General features: G+C 37.8%; 1 protein-coding gene across 11 annotated transcripts in view; it reads left to right on the top strand.

Annotated features, from left to right (window-relative positions):
• Positions 1 to 24816, top strand: part of CDK17 (cyclin dependent kinase 17) — a 118220-nt gene that overhangs the window by 78998 nt on the left and 14406 nt on the right. For all 11 annotated transcript variants that reach the window (XM_054815424.1, XM_054815232.1, XM_054815325.1 and 8 more), the window contains 3 exons: positions 1236 to 1369; positions 19621 to 19746; positions 23675 to 23731. In XM_054815424.1, the coding sequence (XP_054671399.1) occupies positions 1236 to 1369; positions 19621 to 19746; positions 23675 to 23731 (317 nt within the window). The remainder of the gene's footprint in view (positions 1 to 1235; positions 1370 to 19620; positions 19747 to 23674; positions 23732 to 24816) is intronic.

Here is a 24816-nt window from a genome sequence, read left to right as displayed (position 1 = left end):
TTCAGGTATGTTGGTGGTAAGGCTGAATTGAGCTCTGTGTGTTTTGCTAATATTAGCATTTTTTAGGGGTAGAGTTCTGAGATTTTTAATTGTTCCTCAGGTTCTCTTTTGCCTTGTACAAGATCATGCTTAAACCCAAGGATCAGGAGAGGGCAGGGAAATTGGTGTCTTTTGAAGCACTTCCTTTATATGTATAACTATTTAATCTCTATAGTAATTTGGAGTTCAAATGTTTCAGAGGTGATGATGGAGCTTTACTCTAGTGAATTGCTTCTGTGACCAGTTTCCCATCGAGTGCCCTTTTGCAAGTCATTTGGCTCTTTATGCTATTAACAACACCACCTTGATCTTCTTTTCACTCACTATGATGTTTGTCCTCCAAAGTCTGGAAGATCCTGTGGTGCTTAAAAGTAATGTGTATATATACACATAAACACTTTTGAAGGTAACATATATATGTACACATAATATACATAAACTCTTTTGTGTGGATGAAATCTACAGGATTGTGTTAAAAGTACCAATTTCAGTTGATATGAAGATCCTGCAACAGCATATAAATCAAGCAGTCTGTTACCTAAACTCCTCCATAAGGTCACAAATTTCACTTAATTGTGCCAAAATATCAGGTCCTCTGCTGAATCCACTTGTACGTTGTAGACCTCTGTTTAGATGGTCAGAATACATCCCCTTTCTCTGCACAGACACACCAGTGGGTTTTATATCTGAAATTTCCATATTTAACATTTCTGAATAGAATACCTATACCTCTTAGGTTTTGTTAAGCTTTCTGAAGATACATTTAGATTGCTGATATCAGGTAGTCTGATTTGAAAATGTTCAATATTCTCGGTAATATTTTATATCCAAGAGCAGCTAAAAGAGAAGAGGTAGTGAGGGAGTTCAAGAACTGAAGCCATGAGAGGAAGGTGGCTTATAGGAATTAAAATTGGAATTGCACTGTCTGTCTTTTGTTTTGGAAAATTGAGTTCTGCTGCAAACCAGATAAGAAAAATAATGATAAAGTTTGTGTAGAAGTCCTATAAAGCAATCCTGTTCATTTTGTGATTCCTGAGCCATAAAAAGTGTATCAAGACTACCGTGACTGTGATGAGTCTTGAACTCTGCAATATGACCCAATGCACAATAATGATATGGTTGTTTTCCATCTCTACAGGAGAGATGTTTGTTGGAATACTGATTAACTGTTTTCAATTCTTTGGATTATTTTTAAGATATTGTTCATGAAAATCTGAAAATGGGATCAGATGGTGAAAGTGACCAAGCTTCTGGAACATCATCTGATGAAGTTCAGTCTCCCACAGGTGTTTGTCTCAGAAACCGGATACACAGACGAATCTCAATGGAGGTAATTTGCTTTTCACATAAGGATCATTTAAATTAACAAGAGAGTTGGGGGTTACTTTAACTGTTTGTTATAACTGGTTGTCTTCTCAATTAACTGTAACAGTTCTGACATATATGTCATGCAGAGAGCATTCTTTTAATTTTACTTAAACTTCTGTTTCCATTTGTCACGCAGAAATCAGATGGTTATCTTGCATTGTTTATGAGGTGTTAATTTTGAAAATCTGAATAGGTTTCGAAACTTGGATTTTTGGGAGGAATTTAAGTGTAGCATTTGAAACATTCTGTCACATCCTGTGCAATTCATCAAATATATTCAAGAAGATACACTGTTTAGACATTTTTTACTTAAGACTGTTTTCTAATCTTTGTAAAACTAATGCTACAGCAGCGATGGTCCTGACTGCTTCAGCCTTTCCCTCTCTTCCTGTTTTTTAATGAACGGAACTTTACAGGATGGTAAACAAAAGGAGGAAAAGTACCTTATGAATAACTGTGCACATAATTTCCTTTATTTATGAGTCTCATTATGAATACTAGCCACCCTTGTGCTTGCTTTGTTGTCATTTCCCTTGGTGAAGAAAAACAGAACGCTTCCCTGTTTCTTGAGTGTATAAAAGTTACAGTTATAATGATGCCTTTGTTCAGAAGCATGTAAAATTTTGTAGTTGCTGCTTTATAGCGTACATACCAATATATAGTTGGTAAGATTTTAAATCTTCATACAAAACCTGATATCAAATAAAGGATTGGGGAAACAGATCTGGGTAAGTTACAGTAGGGTGTACATGCCAAAAATTTTTTATTTGTGAGGCGTTCCGTTATGCTTGGAATTCCAACACTCCAAGCATGTAATGCAGATATAATTCCAAGAACTTGTGCATTAGCTGTATTAATTATTTATATCATTTCTTGCACCTGGGGGATGTTGTCTTCAAATTCCCAAATTTGTATGTTAATCTCAGGTTTGATCTAAAGACTGTTAAACCATTTACTTAGGAGAACTAAGGTGGATCTATTGATTTATGCAGGATGCTTAAATTAAGAAAAAGTAATTGTGAAAACTTGCATATCAGAAGATACGCTGGAGAAACTAAAAATGAAGGAAATTATTTAAAAGGATTGTTTCCTTTTTGTTCTTTGTCTGTTTCCTCTGCATTTTGAAATGCGCATTTAAATCAGGAAAGAAATAAGGAAATTTAATGATACATAATGAAATTAACAAACTGAAATGGAAATGTGTCAAGTCTTCCAGAGAGGGCTAAGAACCATTAAAGGATTCTCTTTTAGATTAGGATTCAAGAAACTCTAAAAGAAGTAACCAAAGAACTTACAATTACAAAATTGTACTTTTGTAATTCAAATTACAGAAGAATGGATTGAGAGCAGCCCTGAGGAGAAGGACTTGGGGGTGTTGATTGATGAAAAGCTCAGCATGAGCTGGCAGTGTTTGCTTGCAGCCCAGAAAGTCAACCATATCCTGGGCTGCATCAAAAGAAGTGTGACCAGCAGGTCGAGGGAGGGGATTCTGCCCCTCTGCTCTGCTCTTGTGAGACCCCACCTGGAGTACTGCATCCAGCTCTGGGGGCCCCAGTACAGGAGAGACATGGAGCTGTTGGAGCGAGTCCAGAGGAGGGCCATGAAGTTGATCAGAGAGCTGGAGAATCTCTCCTATGAAGACAGGCTGAGAGAGTTGGGGTTGTTCAGCCTGGAGAAGAGAAGGCTCCAGGGAGACCTTAGAGCAGCCTTCCAGTACCTAATGGGAGCCTACAAGAAAGCTGGAGAAGGACTGTTTACAAGGGCATGGAATGACAGGACAAAAGGTAATGGCTTTCAGCTGAAGGAGGGTAGAGTACCTGGAGTACTGTGTCCAGCTCTGGGGGCCCCAGTACAGGAGAGACATTGAGCTGTTGGAGCGAGTCCAGAAGAGGGCCATGAAGCTGATCAGAGGGCTGGAGCACCTCTCCTATGAGGACAGGCTGAGAGAGTTGGGGTTGTTCAGCCTGGAGAAAAGGCCACTCCGGGGAGATCCAATTGCGGCTTACCAGTACCTGAAGGGGCCTACAGGAAAGATGGTCAGGGACTGTTTATGAGGGAGTGTAGTGACAGGACAAGCGGTAATGGGTTCAAGCTGAAGTAGGGTCGATTTAGATTAGATGTTAGAAAGAAATTCTTTACTGTGAGGGTGGTGAGGTACTGGAACAGGTTGCCCAAAGAGGTTGTGGAGGCCCCTTCCCTGGAAGTGTTTAAGACCTGGTTGGATGAGGCTTTGGGTTACCTGGTCTAGTGGAGGATGTCCCTGTCCATGGCAGGGGGGTTGGAACTAGATGACCTTTAAGGTCCCTTCCAACCCAAACCATTCTATGATTCTATGATTTAGATTAGATATTAGGCAGAAATTCTTCACTGTGAGGGTGGTGAAGCTCTGGAAGAGGTTGCCCATAGAAGTTGTGGATGCCCCCTCCGTGGAAGTGTTCAAGGCCAGGTTGGATGAAGCTTTGGGCAACATGGTCTAGTGGAGGGTGTCCCTGCCCGCAGCAGGGGGGTTGGAACTAGGTGATCTTTGAGGTCCCTTCCAACCCAAACCATTCTGTGGTTCTATGATTAACTCAGGAGTAGTCATTAAAGTTGAGGAAATTCCTGTGTAATTTTTTGGAAGATGTCAAATAAAAGCATCTTTTCATTGGCCTCTTTATTTGTGAAACAATTGTAATATTACTGTTTAAGAGGCTTTGGGAGGTTTTTATTTAAGTGTTGTTTATCCAAAGCTTATTTTCTCATTTTTCTCCAAATTCCAAATGCTTGTTTCTGAGTTTTCAAATTATTTCTTCATTGACTGGCCCAGTCAATGAGAACACAAATTTTTTGGCAGCTATTCATGTATATTCTGTGAGAATTGTAACATTTCCCCCAAATCACTTCAGTATTGATATGGTGACTTTTCCAATAACGTTTCAAGCTAATGTCTGCAAACACTCTCACTTCTGAATTTTAAGAATGAGAGATATTTTTGGTTGACTTAAGTTTACTTCGAAGTACTTTCTAGCAAAGTAGGTGGGGTTTTACCTGTTTGTGCATTCCAGAGGAAAAAAAACCATAACAATCTTTGTAGCTTTGGTTAAAATATCTTTCTAATCATAATCTTTTCAGTCGATTTTCTCATTTCCTAAGTGAAAAGGCCTTAAGTAATTACATCATCTGCCTGTCATTCCCTCCTCTTATTTTTCCCATGGGTCATTTTCTGTCAGTTTTGACAGATGAATAGAAATCTCAGATGCTAATTTTGTGTTAATTTCTATGAAAAAAGCTCCGTGTGGGGAGAGATTGCTACTGCGTGCACTGCTAGGAAAGATGCAGCCTTTATTAAAGACCACGGTATCCACATGTGAGTTGAGTCTCAAGACATACATCCATAGAAAATGAGGTTTTATTGGTTTTGCTGTTTGTGGAATGAGATCACTTGCTTCCTTGGTCTTTGAGGGACCCAAATAAAGTTTTCCTCTTGTACCAAATTTTGCCTGCATGGCTTGGGTGATTTGTGCCATGGAGCTGGCTGGTTCAATAGTAGTAATTTGATTATATAAAGAGAAAGAAACAGTTTTGTTGTGAAGTAAGTTTCTATTATTTCAGTTTTACTTTGCTGGTTTGTTGGGATGTGTCATCTCTAGACATTATTGGGTAGCCTGAGGCCATATTCCCTTTATAGTCGTTTAGGTTGAGTTATAGCTGTATGCTATACGTACAGGTTGGAGTAAACTAGTATGTGTATGATAGTATGTTTTTGCTGTAGTCTGCTGAAGTCATTAGTCACACTTGAAATCCATTGTAGAATGTATTTGATTAAATATACAGATTGGATAAACTCAATAAAGCAATATTCCTCCTTCCTCTGCATTAAGATGAATGTGCCTGTCACTCTATGACTGTATCCTTTTTTTGTGTTTCATTTGGCCAGTGTTCACTGTGTTTGTAATTTTTTCTACATAATTTCTTGCTTATGTATGTTTGTTTGTCTCTGCTGAATTGACAGAAGTCCTGACTTGTTTTGAAGGTAACAAATCAGGTAAAGCTGAAACCTTGGAACAGTCCTTTCTACTTGTAAGAACTTTGTGTATATAACAAATTTTTCATGCTCAGCTTGAACTTCCTCTAGAATTCTGAAAATTAGCAGCCCATCAAAAAAACTCAACCAATTTTTTTTTTAATTGCTTGCTAAAAACATGCATACTGTAATCCAAGTGCTAATTTACCAATACTGAGTCTTAATATTCTTGGGATGTTTTGTACATTAGAATATGCATTTTGATTCTTAGTGTCCATACCCACTGCAGTGAATCATATAATAAAGCTGCTTTCTCTTCAATCATTAAATAATTCAGAGCTACAAATAAAATTGTAATGTTTCGAAGATTCTCTTGTCCAGAGTATATGAAAGATTTTGTTAGGAAAGAAAACTTGACTATTGTAAAATTTTCATATAGAGATACCCTGGAAGATAAAGAAGTGCAAAATAGACAATGGAGATGCAACTAGAAAATGTGTTTCTTGTAGCAGAATCTCCATAGCAGTAGGAAGCTAAAATTTCATAGCCTTAACTTGACCTGGTTAAGCAGTAGGAAATCATCCTACTGCTATGTAACCTAAATATGAAGCATTTTAGATGTGAAGGGTTGATACTGCAATGAGAAAGAATCCTGCTCCGCAGTGAAAAGTCTGCTGGGGTGAAAACTTGCCTTCCACATCAGCAGCCATGGAGACGGCAGCTTTCAATCTGTCATCCCCTCCGCAAATGACGTAAAATTTCAACCAGCATGACTGTTAGAGACAGGGAGATGATAGGCATTTGCTTCTCAATTTGACAACACTGCAGTTGTGGGACTAGATTTTTTTTTTTAAATGATTGTTCATTGTTATCATGCACTTAGAAAACAAAGAGAACATACCAGAATCTCATTGTGTTGCCTAGATAAGGTTTATTTTGCCTGTAATCCACAGGCTACAAAATGCTCCATAAAGCAGTTGCCTTTTTTTTTTTTTCTCCTTCCTTCCCCTCATTCAGGAACCATGCTTGACAGTAGGTGCAAGCATCTATCGTGTGAGGAATTTGGCTTCTAACAGCTGTTAGGTTTTAATTAAAATGTCTACTAATCTCATGCTAATATTAATGATTACTTAGCAAATCAGTAAAACTGTTTATCAAAACAGATGTATGGAATCATTTTTTTCAAGCACCAGAAGCAATACCGCCTAAGAATGAATACATGTGTGTCTGTATTTTAAGTGTAGGGGCTTTCATCATGTAATAAGAAACACTTCTCCAGATCGTGGAGTTACAGCTTAAAGCATTTTCACTTTGATTTGCTGGAAAAGAAGACATGGGCAGTAATGGATTAATATAAATTCATGTTTCAAGCCCTAAGTGTTCACTGGGGGCCCTGTGCCCGTGCACTGGATAGTGAATGCTTCATTAAGAACTGTAGTGGATAAAAAATAAGGAGATACAGTCTGTGCAAATTGAAACATCTGTTTCCCTTTCCCAGAAGTCCAAGGTCTGTAAGCAGTCTTCGCATGTGAACTGGCGGAGGGCCATAACCCACTGCTCACCAGCCTGTTTCCCAGATATTTTATCCTGAGAAACAGTTCTTATCCATCCAACTGTCACATTAGTGACGGGAGTGTGTTCCAGATCAGGCTGCTCCTACCACGCTGCTATAGGGTATAATTTTCCCCTGGGAGGATTAGCTGCAGGGTTACTGCTTTGAGCTGAACAGAGAGAAATACAAAGGCTATGAAGTGATCCTGTAGTCATGTGTGCATTGTACTGGTCACCTTCCAAAAGAAAGAACCTAAATGAGAAATAAGGTTTTGGTAAGCTCCGTTCTTTACCAGGGGTGTCACTGGTTCAGGGGTCCTGACACACCTAGAGTAACTCAATCTGCTGTTGGTCCAGCTGGGCATGTACCTTCTCCAGAGAAAAACCCACAACATTAGTTCATGTTTCAACTGACATAGTGATAAGATTTTCTGTTTGTAGGCTTCATGTTAGAATGTGGTTCATAGGTCCCCTTTCACATGTGCAAATAGGGCACTCTTGGCTTTGTTCAGTTGTTTAAATTCTTGAACAGCAGACTGGATGGCAGTACTGACCCAGGCTTTCGGTCAGGGGCAGTACAGTATTTTCTCCTGCCATCAGGTTTGGAAGCAGAAAACGCTGTATCAAAGCCAGCCTGAACATTCAGCCCAACATCTCTTGTCACTTGAGAGGCTCCCTTGGACTCCCAGCAGGCATTGCTACATGGTGCCTTCTCTGCGCAAAGGTTCTTCCTTCCTCCTCTGCTGGGCAGCCTATGTGTAATTCTTTCTGCCTTTACTGGATGTTCTCTGATTGCCTTCTCTGCACCTCCTGAGAATGTTTAGCTTTTCTTCTGATCGTCTCTTCTGTGAATCTAAGCATGTGGTCACCTACCAGAAGATTTCAGCACTAGACAGAAAAAAAAATAGAAGCTGAATACAATCAGGACTCTTTTTTTTTTCTTTTTTTCCCAGTGGTTGCTGTATTATCTCCATTCAGTCCTGCTTGGTAGCTGTCTCAACCTTTTGCAAGGTTACGCTAGAAAATGTGCTATTATGTTTGTAAACTCCTGCTTTCAAGTTCACATGAAGCTTGATGTCTTCAAAATCCTTCTTCTAAAAACACAAGTGCATGTTCTAAATTCCTATTATGATTTTGATGATACTGATGGACCTCCTTTAGATCTCGTTGATTAGCAGACTTTCATTTCTTCTACAGAAGAAAACTGACATTTCCACAGAAAAATAATTTCAGCTTGGGTAACAGACAGGCTTTTTTAACCTGCCTTGTACTAGATTTTCTAGGGGTAACTGTCTGTTGTCACCAGTTGATGCTTTTTTGCCCTTCTGTAAGGAATCTTCGTAATCCCGATGCTAAAGTTCTTGCATTCCACTTGCAAATGCTGCTTCCCTTAGAAAAGTTACTGCACTAGGTGGTACCCTTTCTGTAAGGATGGAATATCTGCTTTTTTGGTTTTGCTTTTTCTTAACTTGCTTTTCCTTTTAAGTTCTGTTTAAGAGTAGTCTGCTATCATACTGGATGTGTTCAGCCATCTACAAAACACATCTCTAGTAATCACTGGAACGCAGCAGATGAGAACTCAGTACTTGGGTACAGTTTCCTACCCTGCACCTCCAGCGTCACTGTCTTCTCCAAGCAGGTCAGATTTCCAGTTTCCGTATTCAGGAAGTTGGTTTAGTTTGAATTAGCTAATTTCATCATGAGACATTCTCTTTGGTACTTACAACTTTGTGTTGATGTGAATGATTCTTGTTAGTAATTAATGTTACACAGAACTGTGTTAAGGGTCCATGTTTGCATTTCTGCAGTCATATGTTCTGTTTTGTTTCTTGTGGTATTTTTTCCAGATGCATTCCCCTCCACCTCATTCTTCTTGTAAGCTGATCAACTTATGTCACCTTTTCCTTTTTGGGCTGTTTCTCCTACTACTCTGTTACAGAAACTGATGAAAACATACAGAAATCTATGTTTAAAAATAAGGAAGGTAAATGAAGCAGAGCATGCTTTATTAGCATCTGTTACTACCCAGCACCTACCACTGAGTCAAACAGTCATCAAGCCCCAGATTTCAGCAGGGTTTGTGTTAAGAGGTTAATACCACAGAGTCATATCTTATTAGGTGATAATTTAGCCAGACAAACAAAATCAGACATATATTTATGGTTATTATTATTTTTCTTATTCTTCCTTATACTCTCTAAGTTCACTTCCTTATGAGATGCAATAAAATAACAACAAAACAAACAAAAAAACACCCAAGAAGAATTTTGAGGTATTTCTGGCATAATTTGTCACAAATTTCCTGTGAATTTATACACTTGATGAAAAGAAACTAATAGCTCACATTTGAGTTTAATTTTTCCTTCCTCAGATTTTTCAAAACTGGTTTTATGTGTCACATGTATTTGGTTTGGTTTAGTTTCATTGGTTGTGAATAGAAGCTCCTGGAATGCAGTTTCTGAATACTGTATTTGTGCTGAACAGTTTCAGCCTTTCACCTTAAAACTGCTGGGAGATACGAAGTAAATAAAAAACTGACTGGTTTTTTTTTGAAAAAAGAATGAAAGATCAGTTTTTATTCAGCTAGTCAGTAGTCTAACCAGCACATCCATGAAATTAAAATTCTTGTTAAAAGTATTTTGAAGAAGAAATTGTTCATATTTTTACTGCTTACATGAAAAAATCCTGTTGACTTCTAATTCTGTGGGTTCAGAAGTACTAATTGTTACAAATATTATTGAAGAAAGAAGATTTCTTTTCGTAAGTTTTTCATTGTGCTAAAGTAAATAAAAGCAAAGGAATTGGCTTGCAATTGTGGTTTCTGTGCTTTTAAGAAAATTATTATATATCTTTGAGTAGCCATAGCTACTGTAGATATTGGTGATAACTTTCTTGAACTCCTGGCAGTAAAGTCCTTGCTTTGCTGATTGATGATAGTAGATGTGCTGGGATAATGTGACTCCTTGTCCCAAAATAGAGACTAAACCTTAGATTTCTTAATAACATCAATATTTCCCTGATCACGCTTTGCTCCTCATCTTTTCCTAACATCTCAACATCAAATCTGACAAACTATGTTTATGTTGAGGAGGAGGGCAGAGAAAATGGAATATCTGTGATCATTGGTATTTCTCCAGAGTATGAAACAGCCTGTGGGCTCAATCTCATGATAAAATCCCTGAAAATATTTTGTGTACTTGATTTGATTACCATATTGAAAAAAACCCTCTTGATTTAATTGATGAATGAATTCCATATCTTGGGTCATTTCTGTCCCAAGTATAAAAAGCCACCTGATTCAATGCTCAAAATTGATGTTTTCTTGAATTGTGTTGCATTTCAGTTGACTGTCTGAAAACCAGCATGGATTTATGGAGTGAGAGGTAGCAGTCATCCTTTGTAGATGAGTCTTAAGTTTGTTTTCATTACTGCTTCTAACAGAAGAAGGGGTTCTGTGAAGCCCCTTTCTTCAAATTTAATAGAATAATAATTGATTCCTTGTGATTTAATGTTTTCAGTAAAATAACAACAACAATGTTCAAGTATAAAGGAAAAATGTAGTATTCAGATATAAACCATTCTTCAGAAGGCAGAAAAAAAATGCACTTTCTGCATCATGATGAAATTATAGTTACATCTGTCAGTTGAGTGGGGGAGTGCTGGTGGGTTTATATACCTAATAGGAACACTGGTATAGGTAAATCATACCAGCTGTTAAAATAGTGGTTTTGGTTACAGTAATGGAGGCTTATTTATAAAGCATGCTGCAAGGATGCTGTGGGTTACTTCTAATGGATGTGTATGCTGGTGTTTCGCTTCAAGACCTTGGAGGTCTACAGGGCTGTAACCAAACAACAAAATTCTCTATAAATATATTCTCTGATTTGGGGTTGATTTGTTGGGTGTTTTTTTTTTCTATTTGCTTTTGCCTTTAGCAGTCGTCTTGTATGTCAGAATTCTGTAGAGGATCCAGTTGGCTTCAACTGTGCTAACTCTATCATTTGACAAAAATGCACTGAAATTTGATAAGGCAACCTTCAGAAAAAACTCCACGTGGTATTTGATACTAAAATGGTACAGTAAGTATATGCATATAAGGTTGTATATTAGAGTGTTTAAATTCTCATTGGCATAAGCAAATGTTTTTCAGTTAATTTGTTTGCATGTCACAAAGTAGCACATAATGTACACTTTTATTTAAAATATGCAAGGAAAGAATACTATAAAAAGTGGAATTTTTTTTTTTACAGTAAGTGTGCCATGAAGTTGAACTGTGTTGCATAGTGTTATATGATGTAGCATTTTAGATCTTATTAAGCATTCTCCAATGAACAAAAGCACTATGACTTATTAGTGCACAGCTTGTGGTTGCAGCTGACATGTCTCGCTTGTATTTGCTGAAACTGGTGAGAAGACTAATTCAGATCGATGCTTACGCAAGAGAGCGAAGCGTTTTCATTTGATCTGTAGTGGATTGTTTGGGCCGTCAGGCTGATGTCTGTAGACTTAGAAGAACAATTCTTCTTCTTTGTGAGGCTGTGACAAAATTTTATTGATAGCATTTAACAATATTAACTCTTAAAAGATAAGCTAAAACTTCAGGGAGAGGTGGAGAGCTGCTTGTCTGCTGCCATATAGTAAGTATGTACCTTAAGTAATGGTTGGTCTGGAAATGTAACTTATCAATAAACTGAAGAACCAAAGCAGTAAGGATTGGTATATAATGATGCAGCTTGGCAATATAGTTTGTATTATCCACTGACTACTTGCTCCTGATAGAGCCAGCTTCCTTCTCCTCTCGGCTCCTGAACTTGCATCAGCAGATAATACTCACTTACTTTGTTTTGAAGGGGTAGTTTTCTGCCAGTTGACTTTCTTACACCACATCACTGCATTGTTAGCTTAGAGCCCGTTCTAATTCAAGAAACGATGGGAACATCTGGTCACAGGCAATGAAATACGAGGCTTGGAGGTAGATAGCTGTTAGATTAGCTAAATGAAATGTTCAAGGAATAGTGGACTGAGGCTGATGCTATCATCAGACCAAGACTGATGCTGTGATGGATTTCCCTTCCAGTTTTTCTGATGTGTCATTTGGTACTACAGGACTGAGCTTTTTTTTTGGGGTGGGTTGTTTTTTTTTTTTTCCTCCTTGTGTCCCTGGCAGAAGCCTGAGTCTTTCTTCTCTTGCTGCAGTTGTGAGTGCAGCAGCAGCCTGTAGCAGCCTAGCAATTGAAAGGTTGATGGCATTTGCAACCCAATAGATTTGGGAAAGATTTATTGTTGCTACTCCAGCAAGAAAGAAACAATCTGCAAATCGGCACGTTTGTTAAAGGATAAAAATAAAAGTAGTCTTGGTTTTTCTTCTTCTGTTTTTTGTAGAGTAGTGAGGATTGGACTGGGGAACACCTCAACAAATCCTTGCCCTTAGGGCAATTTTCTGGTTATTTATTTTTTTTATTATTGTTATTCTGTTTCGTGCAAAATATTAGTCTTTATTACCTAAATGTGCTATGTAAGTCAAAGATGTAATGACTTGAGTCATCAGAAGACAGACTAAAAAGTGTGAATATTTCAAATTGCTTCTTTTTAGATCTTTTTTAACATGTAGGGTTCAAACATTCTATATCCTGAGTTAGAATGATCTTTATTTCACTTCAGTGAAATTTGCTGAAGTGTGTAGTGCATCTTGGCAAGAAATAAATGGTGAGTTAAGGAAAAACAGAAGTTGTTGATTTTAATGTCTGATTTAACGTACAAAAAGTTGACAGTGTTGCTTTCACAAGTAAGAATAAGTTCATTCTGTGGAAAAATGTACTTTTTTGGCAGGGTTTAAGAGAAGTGAAAATAGGTATGTTGACCAGGAATTAGACTTTCTGAAAAGTGTGACACTATGACACTAAATATTATGTGGGCAAGACAAGCAGTTAGAAAGAGGAATAGCTGGTACGCTTGTATTATGGAGAACAGGAGATCAGAATAGGATAGGTAGAAAAGGAATTGAGTTGTTTGAGAGTCAGATGTGAAAAGCAGAATGTGGTAACAAAATGCTGGTACTAAACTCTTACAAATGATTTACTATGGATGGCAAGTGAAGAAGCTAATATTTGCAACAGCATTTTGGAACATCCAAAAGGGAACCAGAAGATATCAAAGAGGTTGGAAGTTTTGGGTTTCACTTCTAAGTATGTCTGAAAAACAGGAGGTGTTTCGTTTGGTTTTTTTATTTGGAAGACATGTTTGTTTACTTATAGGATTTAAGTTGAGACACCTGCCTCCTTTTCTTGTGCCCAAGTGTAAGTCATTGGTGGTAGACAGAACGTACACATCGAGTTACAGCAACACAGTTGGATACTAGCCAGATGAAAGAAGAGGTTCGACAAAGTGTAGCTCTTCTCAGAGCATTTGCTGTAGCCAGCATTAGAAATAGATGGTAAAGACAAGCACGAGTTGGGGTAGTTTATCTCCACAGAAAACAAAGTGATATTAGTGTCACAAGTGCTTACATGTTTATCTGCCGTCAAGCAGAGTAGGACAAATGTGATTCTCATTTCAGGCAAATTATAAAAATAGTATGCATTTCTCAGCCAGTAATAAAGCAAGGCTGAGAATAAGCATTGCACATGAGGATAGAAAATGTGGTTTTAAGATGTAGAGGAGGGGGGAAATGCCACGAGCATTCTGGCTACCCTAGCAAAGCAACTGGTGCCTGAATATGTTCTCCAGAATATATTCTGGAACTGGATCAAAAAATAGCTCATTAAGCAACATACAGTTAACTGTAGGCATTTGAGCATTTAACAGCACCACATTTACTGAACATTGATATGTTCTGTTGCAAGCTGACCCTAAAGTTAACCATAAAATAATCAAACTAGAAAATGTTATGAATTGACCTCATTTAGAAAAATAAATCATAAGTGACATACAAAAAATTACTATCATTTTAATTTTCTTAAAGATAGATTATTTTACCTGAAGTACTTTGTTGTCCCTGAAAGCTAAGGTTTTGCATTCCAGTAAACCTTTGCTTGTTAGAGTTACAAAGGAATGCACCCAGATTCCTTCTGCATAGTTGAGGGTCTGTGTACACCACTTACACACCTGTTATGTTTAAAAAAGGATACATAAGATAACATAGGGAGTTACTGTAATTTACTACCTTTAAAAATGAAATAAAAATTTAAAAGATTCATAAAGGGATGCAAAATTAATTAGCGTTAAAAATTTACATTTAACTCCATAGTGTTGACAAGCTCAAAATCTTAAGTGTCAGAAATTAAAGAGCATCGGGAAAATAATCAGTCCTGCCATTAATTTTACATGCTTCCTTATTACTTCTTTAAACAGCATTGTAGCAGGATCTTGTAACAGCCTGCATTTTTAACAGCCTGCTAATAATTTCCATTATAAAAGGTTTCTTGGGTTTAGTTGTATTCCTTGGTTGAGGTTTTGGGTTTTGTTTTTTTCTTTTTTTTCTGAGAACTGCTCACATGTCATTAGATTCAGTTGGTAACTGAAATCAGTGTGGACAAAGTCCTCTGTCCCAAAAGTGTCTTTTTCATTGTTTCATGGAATTCCACAGAGGTTTAAGAGAATTAGAAATTCTTAAAAATCCCTGTTTCCTGTTGTTGCTTGTACTCCAGCCTGGCGTCATGCCAAAACAGCAGCAAGCCATGGGGTTCAGGAGAGCAGGTTTTGCTGCTACCAAAGCAGCAATAGCGAGATTGCAGTGGGACGGAGGTGGTGATTGCGTCTAACGTGCAACTCTGGGCTTCATGTCCTCTCCGTAAAGGCTGTTCAGCACCAGCAGGGAGACGGGTCACTTCCCTCAGGCTCAACAGCCGACCCAAACTGGCCAAGGGACTATTCTGTACCATCTGACATGGCGCTCAGTGACTAAAGCTCGGGAGAAGGAGGAGGAAGAGGGCACATTTGTGGCTATGGCATTTGTCTTCCACTCCCTGAGCCACTGTCAGGCGTGCTGAGGCCCGGCTTTCCAGGAAGCAGTGAATCAGTTCCTTTTTCCACTCCACTTGGGCGCACGGCTTTTGCTTTCCCTATTAAACTGTCATTACCTCCACCCGCAAGTCTCCTCATCATCCTTCCGTCTTCTCTGCATCCCATGGGAGCAGGGAGTGAGTGCTCAGCTGGGTGCGGGCTCAGCTGTTCCCCGGGGTCAGCCTGCAGCGGGGGGAAAAAGTCTCTTGCTGCCGTCAGCCGAAGAGGTTGCCTGAGCATCAGCAGACTGCCTGGTCTTGAGCACTCAAGGCTCAAAATTGGTTGGTGTATGGGAGGGTTCTTGCTTTTCTTTTTGACATAATCTCAGTTAAATTATCTGGGTTTTTCAACTGTATCAAACTAATGTAATTTTAGTTTCCAGTTTTTCTATTTAGCCACTAGGAAGCATCATGCGTATTTCTCTCATGCACGTCTGATGAATCCCCTTTCATGTTGCTGTATAGCATTTAATTATGATTGCTTTCTTTTCCCAAGGGGTGGTTGCTTCAATTATTGCAAAAACTGGGAGGAATTAAGATGGTACAGGCAAACAAAACATGATAATTTCTGTCTTTCAGGTATTTGAGTTTGCAATCTAAATGACTTTCTTTAATTTTGCCTATTTTAGGCAGTTAGGTAAAGGATAATTATAATACAAAGAAGACTATATAAGAGACTTTATATATGTAACTTTATGATCTTTTAAATATTGATGTCATAAAAGGCTTCTGACTGGGAGGTAACAATTTTAATATATGGTTTTAAAAAAGAAGTCTTGGCTTGGTTGACATTTCAACATAGCCAAATATGCATGAGCATTGCAAGTAGAGCAGTAGTGTAGGTTGTCAGGAGGAATAATTTTTCAAGTACCTGCTGTAGTTTCCATGAAATCATTATGTTTTCTTCTCAGAAAAGAAACTTTCCTCAGCTTTAAAAATTTAAAGAGAATGGATAGTGTTTTGATTTTATTTACAACATGACAAAAATTTAGGCTTCCAGCACTAAATACTTGTTGGGGGGGGGAAGAGTGATTACTGTCATGTATTGTCCATTATATTACAAATGTAACTAGAGAAATTATATTAAAACAGATATTACAATTCTGAAAAAAAATTCTCTCTACTTTTTCCCTCAGGTTCATTGTTTTTTGTTTGTTTTTTTTTTTTTAAGACAGACATTGGCAGGGGGGCAGGGTGAGGGTTGTTGTTGTATACTTGAAGTAGACTATTGTTTGTGGGTTTTTTCCCAAAACTGGAATGGATTTTGGCCTTCACATCAGTAAGCATTTGCTTTCAAACACACGCACTGTGGAGCACCAAATCTAAGTTTACAGTTTAAGCTCATTTTAGAACTGAGGATGTGACACGGATCTCTGAAGTCAGTCATGGGGGGGGAGTGTTGCAATTGCCTGTTGCAGAAATGGCATAGGCAAAGCTTTTGAGAATGCAGGAAGGGGAAATCTGTAATAGAATCACAACTAGCTCCCATTATAATATTTTTCTGGTGCCTAAGATATCGTTATCTCCAGTATTTATGGTGGACTCCAAGTAATGAATTCTTAGTAACTGTAAAGCATCTTAGACTTGTTTCCCTTCCTGTATATTTGAAAAGGTGTGTGTTTATTGATGGCAGGTGCTGTGCACAGTTAACGGCATAGTTTTCAAATTGCCGTCACAGCTTAAAGGCTGCCTTTACTTCCTTCTTCCTACATACCCATCAACTTTGTGTGGAAATGCTTCTTGGAGGCTGTGGAGCTAGGTGTGAAGCACCATTTTGGCTGCCCCAAGGATGAGTACTGTGGGAGGAGAGAACATACAGATGGAAAGCTCTGGGGTACAATGAACTCAGTATTTCATGAGGCCTTTGGGTTGTGGTGCATGATTTATCCCTATAAACAGACTCTGTTAAAATACTTACTTTTAAACAAGCACTATGGGACAGTAAGAAGAAAGCACTACAGCAGGTTTCTGTGCCATGGAGTTAATTGGTAGGAGTAGGAGAAAGTAGCTATTTTGCCACAGGGTATATATGATAATGATATCTACTGTGTTTGGGAAGTTTTACTGAAAAACTCAGCTCAGTGCTCTTTTCTGCTGTCTTGGAATTTGTCAAATTTCTGCTTTATTTTATGTTCTTGAGCAACACGAGAAAGAAAATCAGGATATTACCCCACTGTTAATCTGGGATTACAATGGAAAGGTGGAGTAGAGACTGATGCTGGTCCTTTCCCTGCCATCCCTGTCCTGTTCCAGCAGTTCCATGGTTTCCCACCGCAGTGAGATTACAAAGCTGCTGTCTTTAAGGCAACGTGGAGCTCTTTCCTTTGTGCTCATCTGTTTTGATGAGCTACCTGAATTTTCTGAAGAATGCAATAAATTATAGAGAGGGTGAATTTATTCATTAGTTTATTTTTAATAATCTGAAGTCCTCTTCAGTAGGGGAGAGGCGTTTCTCTTTTCAGATGACTCTAGCTTTACTGAATTTTAGTTGCCCATTACAAAAATGGCATTAGCAGAGCCTGTCAAAAAGAAGGAAAATTCTTCAGTGGAAAGTGTTTTGTTTTAGGGATTACTGCTAGCTCCTATTGTAATTAATTAGTTCCTTCACTCTCCCAAAAACTACACAAGCAGTTTTAAAATTGCCAATGTTTTGAAAAATGTGAAATACCAAGGCTGAAAGTTAGTAAAGAAATCAGAAGCTGCCAAAACTGAGGCATCCTTTTGTTTTTCAGTTTAATTTCAAAACATTGGTCAAAGCTGCCATTCTGTGAACAGTACTCCTTTTGTTTAAAAACAGTTTAAAAATTCTGTACAAAATAAGAAATACAGAAGCTGATTTTTCCAGTTATGCAAAGAAGCTGGTGTTGGGCAGCAAAGTAGATGCTAACAGATTTGTGCTCTGTACCTAAGGAGATGTGAGGAGCAAAAGGAAAGCAGGAGGGTCAGCTGCCAGAAGTTATAGCTTTGTTGGCGTCTCTCCAAAAATTTCTGTCTTTATCCAGTGGCCGTAGCAAATAGCATATGTAGAGCAATCATCTGGGGGAATGTGTATTAGCACTTCAGTCCTGAAATTCAACTAATTGCCAAATTGCAATAATATTTTTTTTTTTTGCTTAGCTGTTGCCCTAGGCACATGTACAAATCATGCATATACCCAGTTCAAATACATTATCAACCCTGAGAGCTTAGCAAGTTGTCCACTAAGATCCTCAAGTCTTGAAAAGTCTGATGATCCAGTTCTTTGGCAGCCTAAACCAATTTAGCTGTTGACTTCCCGGGCTTGCCCTGCTGCTTCTCTTGCCCTGTGTTCAGGCTGTGAGCTCGTCTGACCTTCCACTGAACCTGTTTGGAGCACAAAGCTGGCAGGAAGCTATGCACTTCGCCTGAGATAGTTTCTCGATGATTTAGCATGCTGAAATAGTTCAAAGCTGCTGCAAAGAAACACATGGCCAAGCCTGAGGGGGACCGAATGGGGCTGTAGCTGCCAGCCTTTAGGTTGGCTCGGGATGCCCAGAACTCAAAGCTGGATGTGATAGGTAAGATAGAACAGAGTAATGTCAAGAAGAGTTTACTGCCCTCAGGTCAGTATCAAATCTGAGATCCACCAGCAGAAATCTGGAGATTCCCTTTTCTGCTGGAGAAAAGTGTGAAAACTGGTGGTTCCAGAAATCTCCTCTTAACTTCAGGATAGAATCCATAGGGATGGATTGTGTGGTTTGATGCTGAGCATTGATTTTCCTTTACTTGGATAAACTACTGAAAAATAATTCCTGCTGTTCTGGAAGTTACTTTCCTTTTTTTGTGAGTCTGGATATGTTGCCCTTGTGTCTGTCCAGTGGTGACTGGCCACCTTAAGAGAATATTTGGTATTTCATCTTCTGGCATGTTTGAGATTAAAGTCAAACTAAAAATAAAAAATCAATGAGAATGTGCAGCCACCCCAAAAAAAACCTTTTTTGAACGGTAATTTTGTTTCCCTCTTGTCATAGAAATTATACCTGTCGTTGTTGGAAAAATTTACTAGTGAAAAACAGAATCTGATGTAGGGGAAACTGGATTTATATAATGACAGTTTGGTTTTCTAAAGATCATATACTAAAGAGCTTGAAAATGGAAAATGTATTAACATTTGTAATAGTTTGGCTCAATAACACAGTGATACTGTTTTGTAAGACTGGAAAAGGGAAGTTGAAGGAAGTTTGTAACTTTTATTAGTCAGAGAAAGTGAGTGGAGAATGATGCACTTTGAATTGTGGAGGTCTCTTGTTATTCTGATGTAAATACTATATAAAAACAAATGTATTTACCAGTCTCAGATTTCTCAGTTTCTGGTATTCCAGGCATGCATAAGTATTCACATAAATTCAGTAGGTTTATCCACAATGTAATTAATTACATTTTAATATTTCATTCCTCTTGTTAAAGTAATGAGTTTGTAAAGCACTGAATTTTTGAGCCTGTTATCTAACCAATTTGAAGTATTACTAGAAGAGAATGTTTTTAAAAAACATTTCTGTGAAATTACTTATTTTTCATTTGTATAAATATTTCCATTTTAAATGTCAACACTGGAGTAACACTAACACTACAGGTGTTAAGATTTTTCAGGAAATTCTGAATTATACTTCACCCTTCTCTTTTTAACATTATTTACTGCAGGATTTGAACAAGCGTTTGTCCCTGCCTGCTGACATCAGGATACCTGATGGCTATCTTGAAAAGCTGCAGATTAACAGCCCACCATTTGATCAGCCAATGAGTCGACGTTCTCGTAGAGCATCACTAGTAAGTATAATGCATCCGCTTTGCTAAACCAACCTCTTGGTTCTTCAGGTGCCGTTTAATGCAGATGTCTGTATACCATAGGCATGATTCAACTTCACTTTTACACCTCGGCTTTTATGTCCTGAACTTTAGTGTGCACCTGTCAAAATCCATTGAACAATTTCACCCTTCCTTTCAAAAACTTTTCTTCTGCAAAATTGGCCCTATCGTTTCTCAGTGAAGGTCTTGACCCATTGAAATCAGCAGCCAACTCGACTCCCAACGTGCATACTTAAATCTTTTTGGTTTTTAGAGCTGGGATGATCTGTTTGAGCAAATAGGCCACATCGTCATAGATCAAGGCTGGGGCTCTCATGTAATACAGTAGGAAGGTCCTAAAGAAGCAGCATAATATGAAGGCAGGTCCTCCTCACTCTTCTTTTTGTATTTGATAACAAATTTTCTTTCTCAGAATTGCTGTTGAGATGAGAGGGGTTTTTTAATTACTTTTTTTAAAGCATATGTGGATTCCTAAGAATATGAATGAATAAATTCACATATACCTTTTTAGATTATTGGGTTATTTTAAAAAATAAGTCTTTCCTTGGAGATGGCAGAATGAGGATTCCTATACTGCAATTAGAGTATAAATGCTAGAAATCCTGGACACTCATAAAATAGGCACATTGGTGAAATAGTAAAAAAAAATAATAAATATTTTGTCTAATTTTTACAAAAGTTGTTACAGTTCAGTCATAATTTGATCTATCAGTTTTCTTAATGTTAATTGAGGTCTTAAAGAATTACTTGACCATTATTAACTTCCTGACCACATTCATTGGTGAGAAATTCTTGGCAGAGAAAAACTGGATAGGTTTATGAAATCTGCCTAGTTCTTTCTTTTCTTGATTTAATGGCTTATTTGCTGAAAAGTATATATGAAAGTACATATAGTGAATTAGTTTTATTAACTGTGAAATATATTTTATTATTTTTGAATTAATAATGTCTGTAACAAAGCCATGGTTGAATTTTGTCATGTATTTTTCCCCTGAAAAAATATGATTTAGTGTGTTAGACTAAAGCTTTGATTTGCATGTTGCCTTGTACAAGAACAATATTAAAAGAAGAAAAAATTGAGTCAAAGTACTGGAAGTAATAATAATGTAGGAAGCTTAAATATTTGTGTCAGAATTTTGTAGCTCATTAACCACTTAATTACTGATGTAGCATTGAACTGAGGAATAGAATTCCTCAAACCTTCTCTTTTCAGACACTGGTTAAGTACCTTTTCAGTAGAACCTTTTCAGTGGAATATAGTATTTGAGGGCTGGGAGGAGTTTCCTGTATATTTAAATTCCCTTGTTCATTTAACGTGGAGCCCTTAGAGCAGTTGAAGTTCACTCCTTGTTACGTCTTAGAAAACAGACAGAAAAACAGTGCCCTCTAATGAATATGGTGTGTGTATGGAATCGTTTTCTTGTCACAAGGTTGTGTTGTTTTACCATTTAAAAATGCTTTCAGGGCTTAGAAGTCCAAAATGAAACCTGCCAGCAGTGCTTGTGGTATGCAGGCATGCATTTGCTGCATTGTCCTTTCATGATTTCAAACTAACCTTTAAAAAAAAAAAAAAAAAAAGAAATTCAAGGGCTCATTATTCTGAGATTGTCATTGAAAGCTTGCTAGCAGACTGTTAATTGCAATATGTGAATATTGTGCCCAGCTTCAAAGGAATGTTTCTTCAAGGCTTAGCACAAGTCAAAGGGAAAAGAGCTATAAAAAGTATCAAGTGAGGACTTGTTATACTTTAGGTCTGGTATATTTCTTTGAAATACAATGAAAAAAATTAGCTTTGCTGGTAATTGCATTTTGTGTATACGCATACACGCATGCGCAGTAGCATCGGTGTAACTCTTATGCACCAGCCATTAGAAAAGACAGTAAATAAATGCATCAGCGTTTGTGTAAGTCAAGATGGACAGATGTGTATTGCAAAAAAAAAAAAATAAATTGTTCAGAAATTATTTTGAAGGAAAAATGAAATTGATCTTAGTTTGAGGAATCTAAAAATTAGTTTTTCTTATGAGTGGTAGGCAACTAAAATGTGATTAAAAATTAAACACATGAAAAGACAGGTCTTGAGGAATATCTGTCCTCTGTATGCAGGAAATACTTTATGATTTTATTGTCTAAAGAAGATTTTCAGTTTATTAGTCTTGATGAACAACATTGAGGTTTCTTAGAGGTCAGACTTTCAAGTTATATTCCAGACTGTCTGGCAATAACAAGGCCAATGGCTATGAGTTCTCCTTTAGTTTCTCCTGTAAAGTAAGCAGTCTATCTTTTTAATTCTAATACCATTTAATACTCACTTCAAGATATGTTTGTTTAAGTAGGTCAAAATGCACTTTGGAAACATAATATTTATTTTACTAACTTTGTACCGTATCAGTGGTATGTTTAAAATCTCATTGGAGTTGTAAGTGTTATCAAATATCAACTTTGTATTTTGGGATAAACAGCTTGACTTCAACAAGCTCCTAAATATGCTTGAAGCTAAAGTATCCTCGTGCAGTTTTAAAATATTTCAATTCTAACACTAATTTAGTAAAGCAGAATTACTTTTAATACTACATGAACATAATTATGTGCACATTTTTTCTTAGATATGTCAAATATGTTTACAGACAAGATCTTACACTTACTTCAGATGTATTTTCATGCATGTGTTCTGAAAATTAAGTATTAATCAAATTTTTCTTAGTATACCTTCATATTATATTGTTATCAAATCTTAATAGAGTCAGCACTATTTATGTTACACAACTTTAATATCCATCGGATTTTAGGAGCAAATCAACATACTCTGATTTCTGGAAGTAGGTGTTGAAGCCAGTCTGGGGTCAAAGTATCGTTCCTTAGAATGAAATAGCAAGTGGAGATCTATGTTTGGAAGTGGAAGTGGGAGGTGATGCTAAGGAGAAAACCTGGCTTTTTTTGTCTTAGCGTACGTTCAGTTGTCAGTAACACAAAACCTCATGAAGCCTATGGATTTGGGGTTTTGACAGGGTACAGGTTTGTAAATTGTTTTAAAAATTTACCTGTTTTACATGTCTACTTTCAGCATTCTTTGCACTGTCAGAACAATATAAAGCTTTGGTGTAACTGGCAACAGTCTTACTGTTACCTCTTACAGTTATTTTCATGGATTAAATATAAGAGTAGCAGTGGATTTGAACAGGAAAGGTGTAATGATCATACAGTCTTCAGAAAAAGGTGCTATACAGGCAGGCAAACCCTCCTGGCTTGCATTGCAGAGCTGAGTTGGTGATGAGAAAAGAGATTAATAAGTCCAAGTGAAATATGCAAAGTCTTGACGTTATGAGCCACGAAACACAAATTGTTGCGACAAAGCTGAAGCTTGTGGAGGAATGATTGATGTCTAGGGATTTTACTTGAAGAATTTTAGACTGAAAAGCATTGAGAGGTCAGAATGGGAGACGAGACCTGGAGCTGACATCTTGAACATAGCAAATAAGTAACATTACTTTGAAAGAAGCAGCAGCATATGGTTATGCTGAGCAAGAGAAAGGATGGAATAGTTTGAGATTACATCTGTGCTTTAGGCTATAACCACCTTATTAGTAGTAATCAGATCAGAACAGTGGAGTAGACTTAAGTAGGAGGTAGGGTAAAGTGGGGTTTCGGTCTGAGTGTAACTCAGTACATAGTCCTTCCAGGATACACAGTAGACTGGCCAACAGCCTGAGCATTAGGCTTGGATGCTGGGACGCATTTGTATCATAATATGCTAAACTGTTTTTAAAATAGTGGAATTGTGAGGTGTTTGGTCAAGTACTATCAGGTATTTTTCTGAAACAAAGATTAAATTATGTGTAAATAAAGTGATCAGTTTTAGTGATCAATTTTCCATTTCTTTTCATTGCAGTCAGAAATTGGATTTGGAAAAATGGAAACCTATATCAAGTTAGAAAAGCTTGGAGAGGTATGTATAGCTTTCTTGTAAACTGATTACTGCTTTGACGACAATGTCTTGTGTAAAATTTTGCATAAATGTTAACTGAAAATCTCCATGTCCCTCGAAATACACATTGAATTTATCTTTTCAGTAAACCAAACATATTCAACATGTGTAACAATGTCACAACCACACAAACGTTCTATTCTTTTATAATAAGCAGGAAAAAAAAAAAGCAGGAAAATCATTACTGAGCTGGGGAAGGGCAAAATGCCATTAACGAATGATCTGTGACCTTCTTATGTAGGCTGGATTTCTGTGCAGATAGACAAAGTAACTAGTTTTATTATCGACAGAGTTAAGTCTGGTGTCGTCCTGCCGTGCGTTGGGTGTTAGGGAGTGCTCAGGCCGGGCAAGAAGCCAGCGCTTGCGGGGAGCAGGCAGTAGCTGGGCATGTTCTGGTGGAGAAGCCTGCGTGCCTGAGCAGAACAGCCAGCCAAGTGCTGCCAAGTGAAGTACGTAACACGTTGCCTTTCCGTCTGGGAGGGCAGCCATACAGCTTTCTACCTCTGCTCAGCCTCTGACTTCCAGAGAAACAGGAGAATTCAGGAGGGGCCAGGTATCAGTCCTGTCCGATTTGATTGACATTGGCCGATGGGATCAAAAACGGACGAGGAGCACCAGGACGGGACGCGCTGAACATTGCAGAAAGAGGCAGGGCTGCTCCGCATCTCTGTTGTGAATGTTGCAGCTAGTCCTCCATCGGCAATGTTTTGATTTCCAAATGCATTTGGTTTTTGTTCTGCCTCTAGTACTTGCTAGATGGGTCACTAGACGTGACATAACATTGCATATCTTTGGAGGAATGTCAGTCTAGTAGCTATCAAGTCATAGTTGCAGGTGTAGGTTGTCTAGTTTACAAAGTATAGTGGACAACACTGGGTATGTACTGTAACCTAGGGCGGTTTCTGTAACTTTGTTGCTTCCTCTTTGCAGTTGCTGGGATTAGTTGTACCTGCGTGCTGTTCTGTCAGGGTTTCTTGTCCTTACGTAACATACCTTAAAAGTTTTGAATCTCTTGTTGTCTAACAAAAAAATAATTGGGAAAGATA

This window comes from Grus americana, chromosome 1 (genome assembly GCF_028858705.1).
Source record: "Grus americana isolate bGruAme1 chromosome 1, bGruAme1.mat, whole genome shotgun sequence".
Lineage (NCBI taxonomy): Eukaryota > Metazoa > Chordata > Aves > Gruiformes > Gruidae > Grus > Grus americana.
Note: the sequence above shows the minus strand (reverse complement) of the source record. Positions and strands in the feature narration are given on the sequence as shown.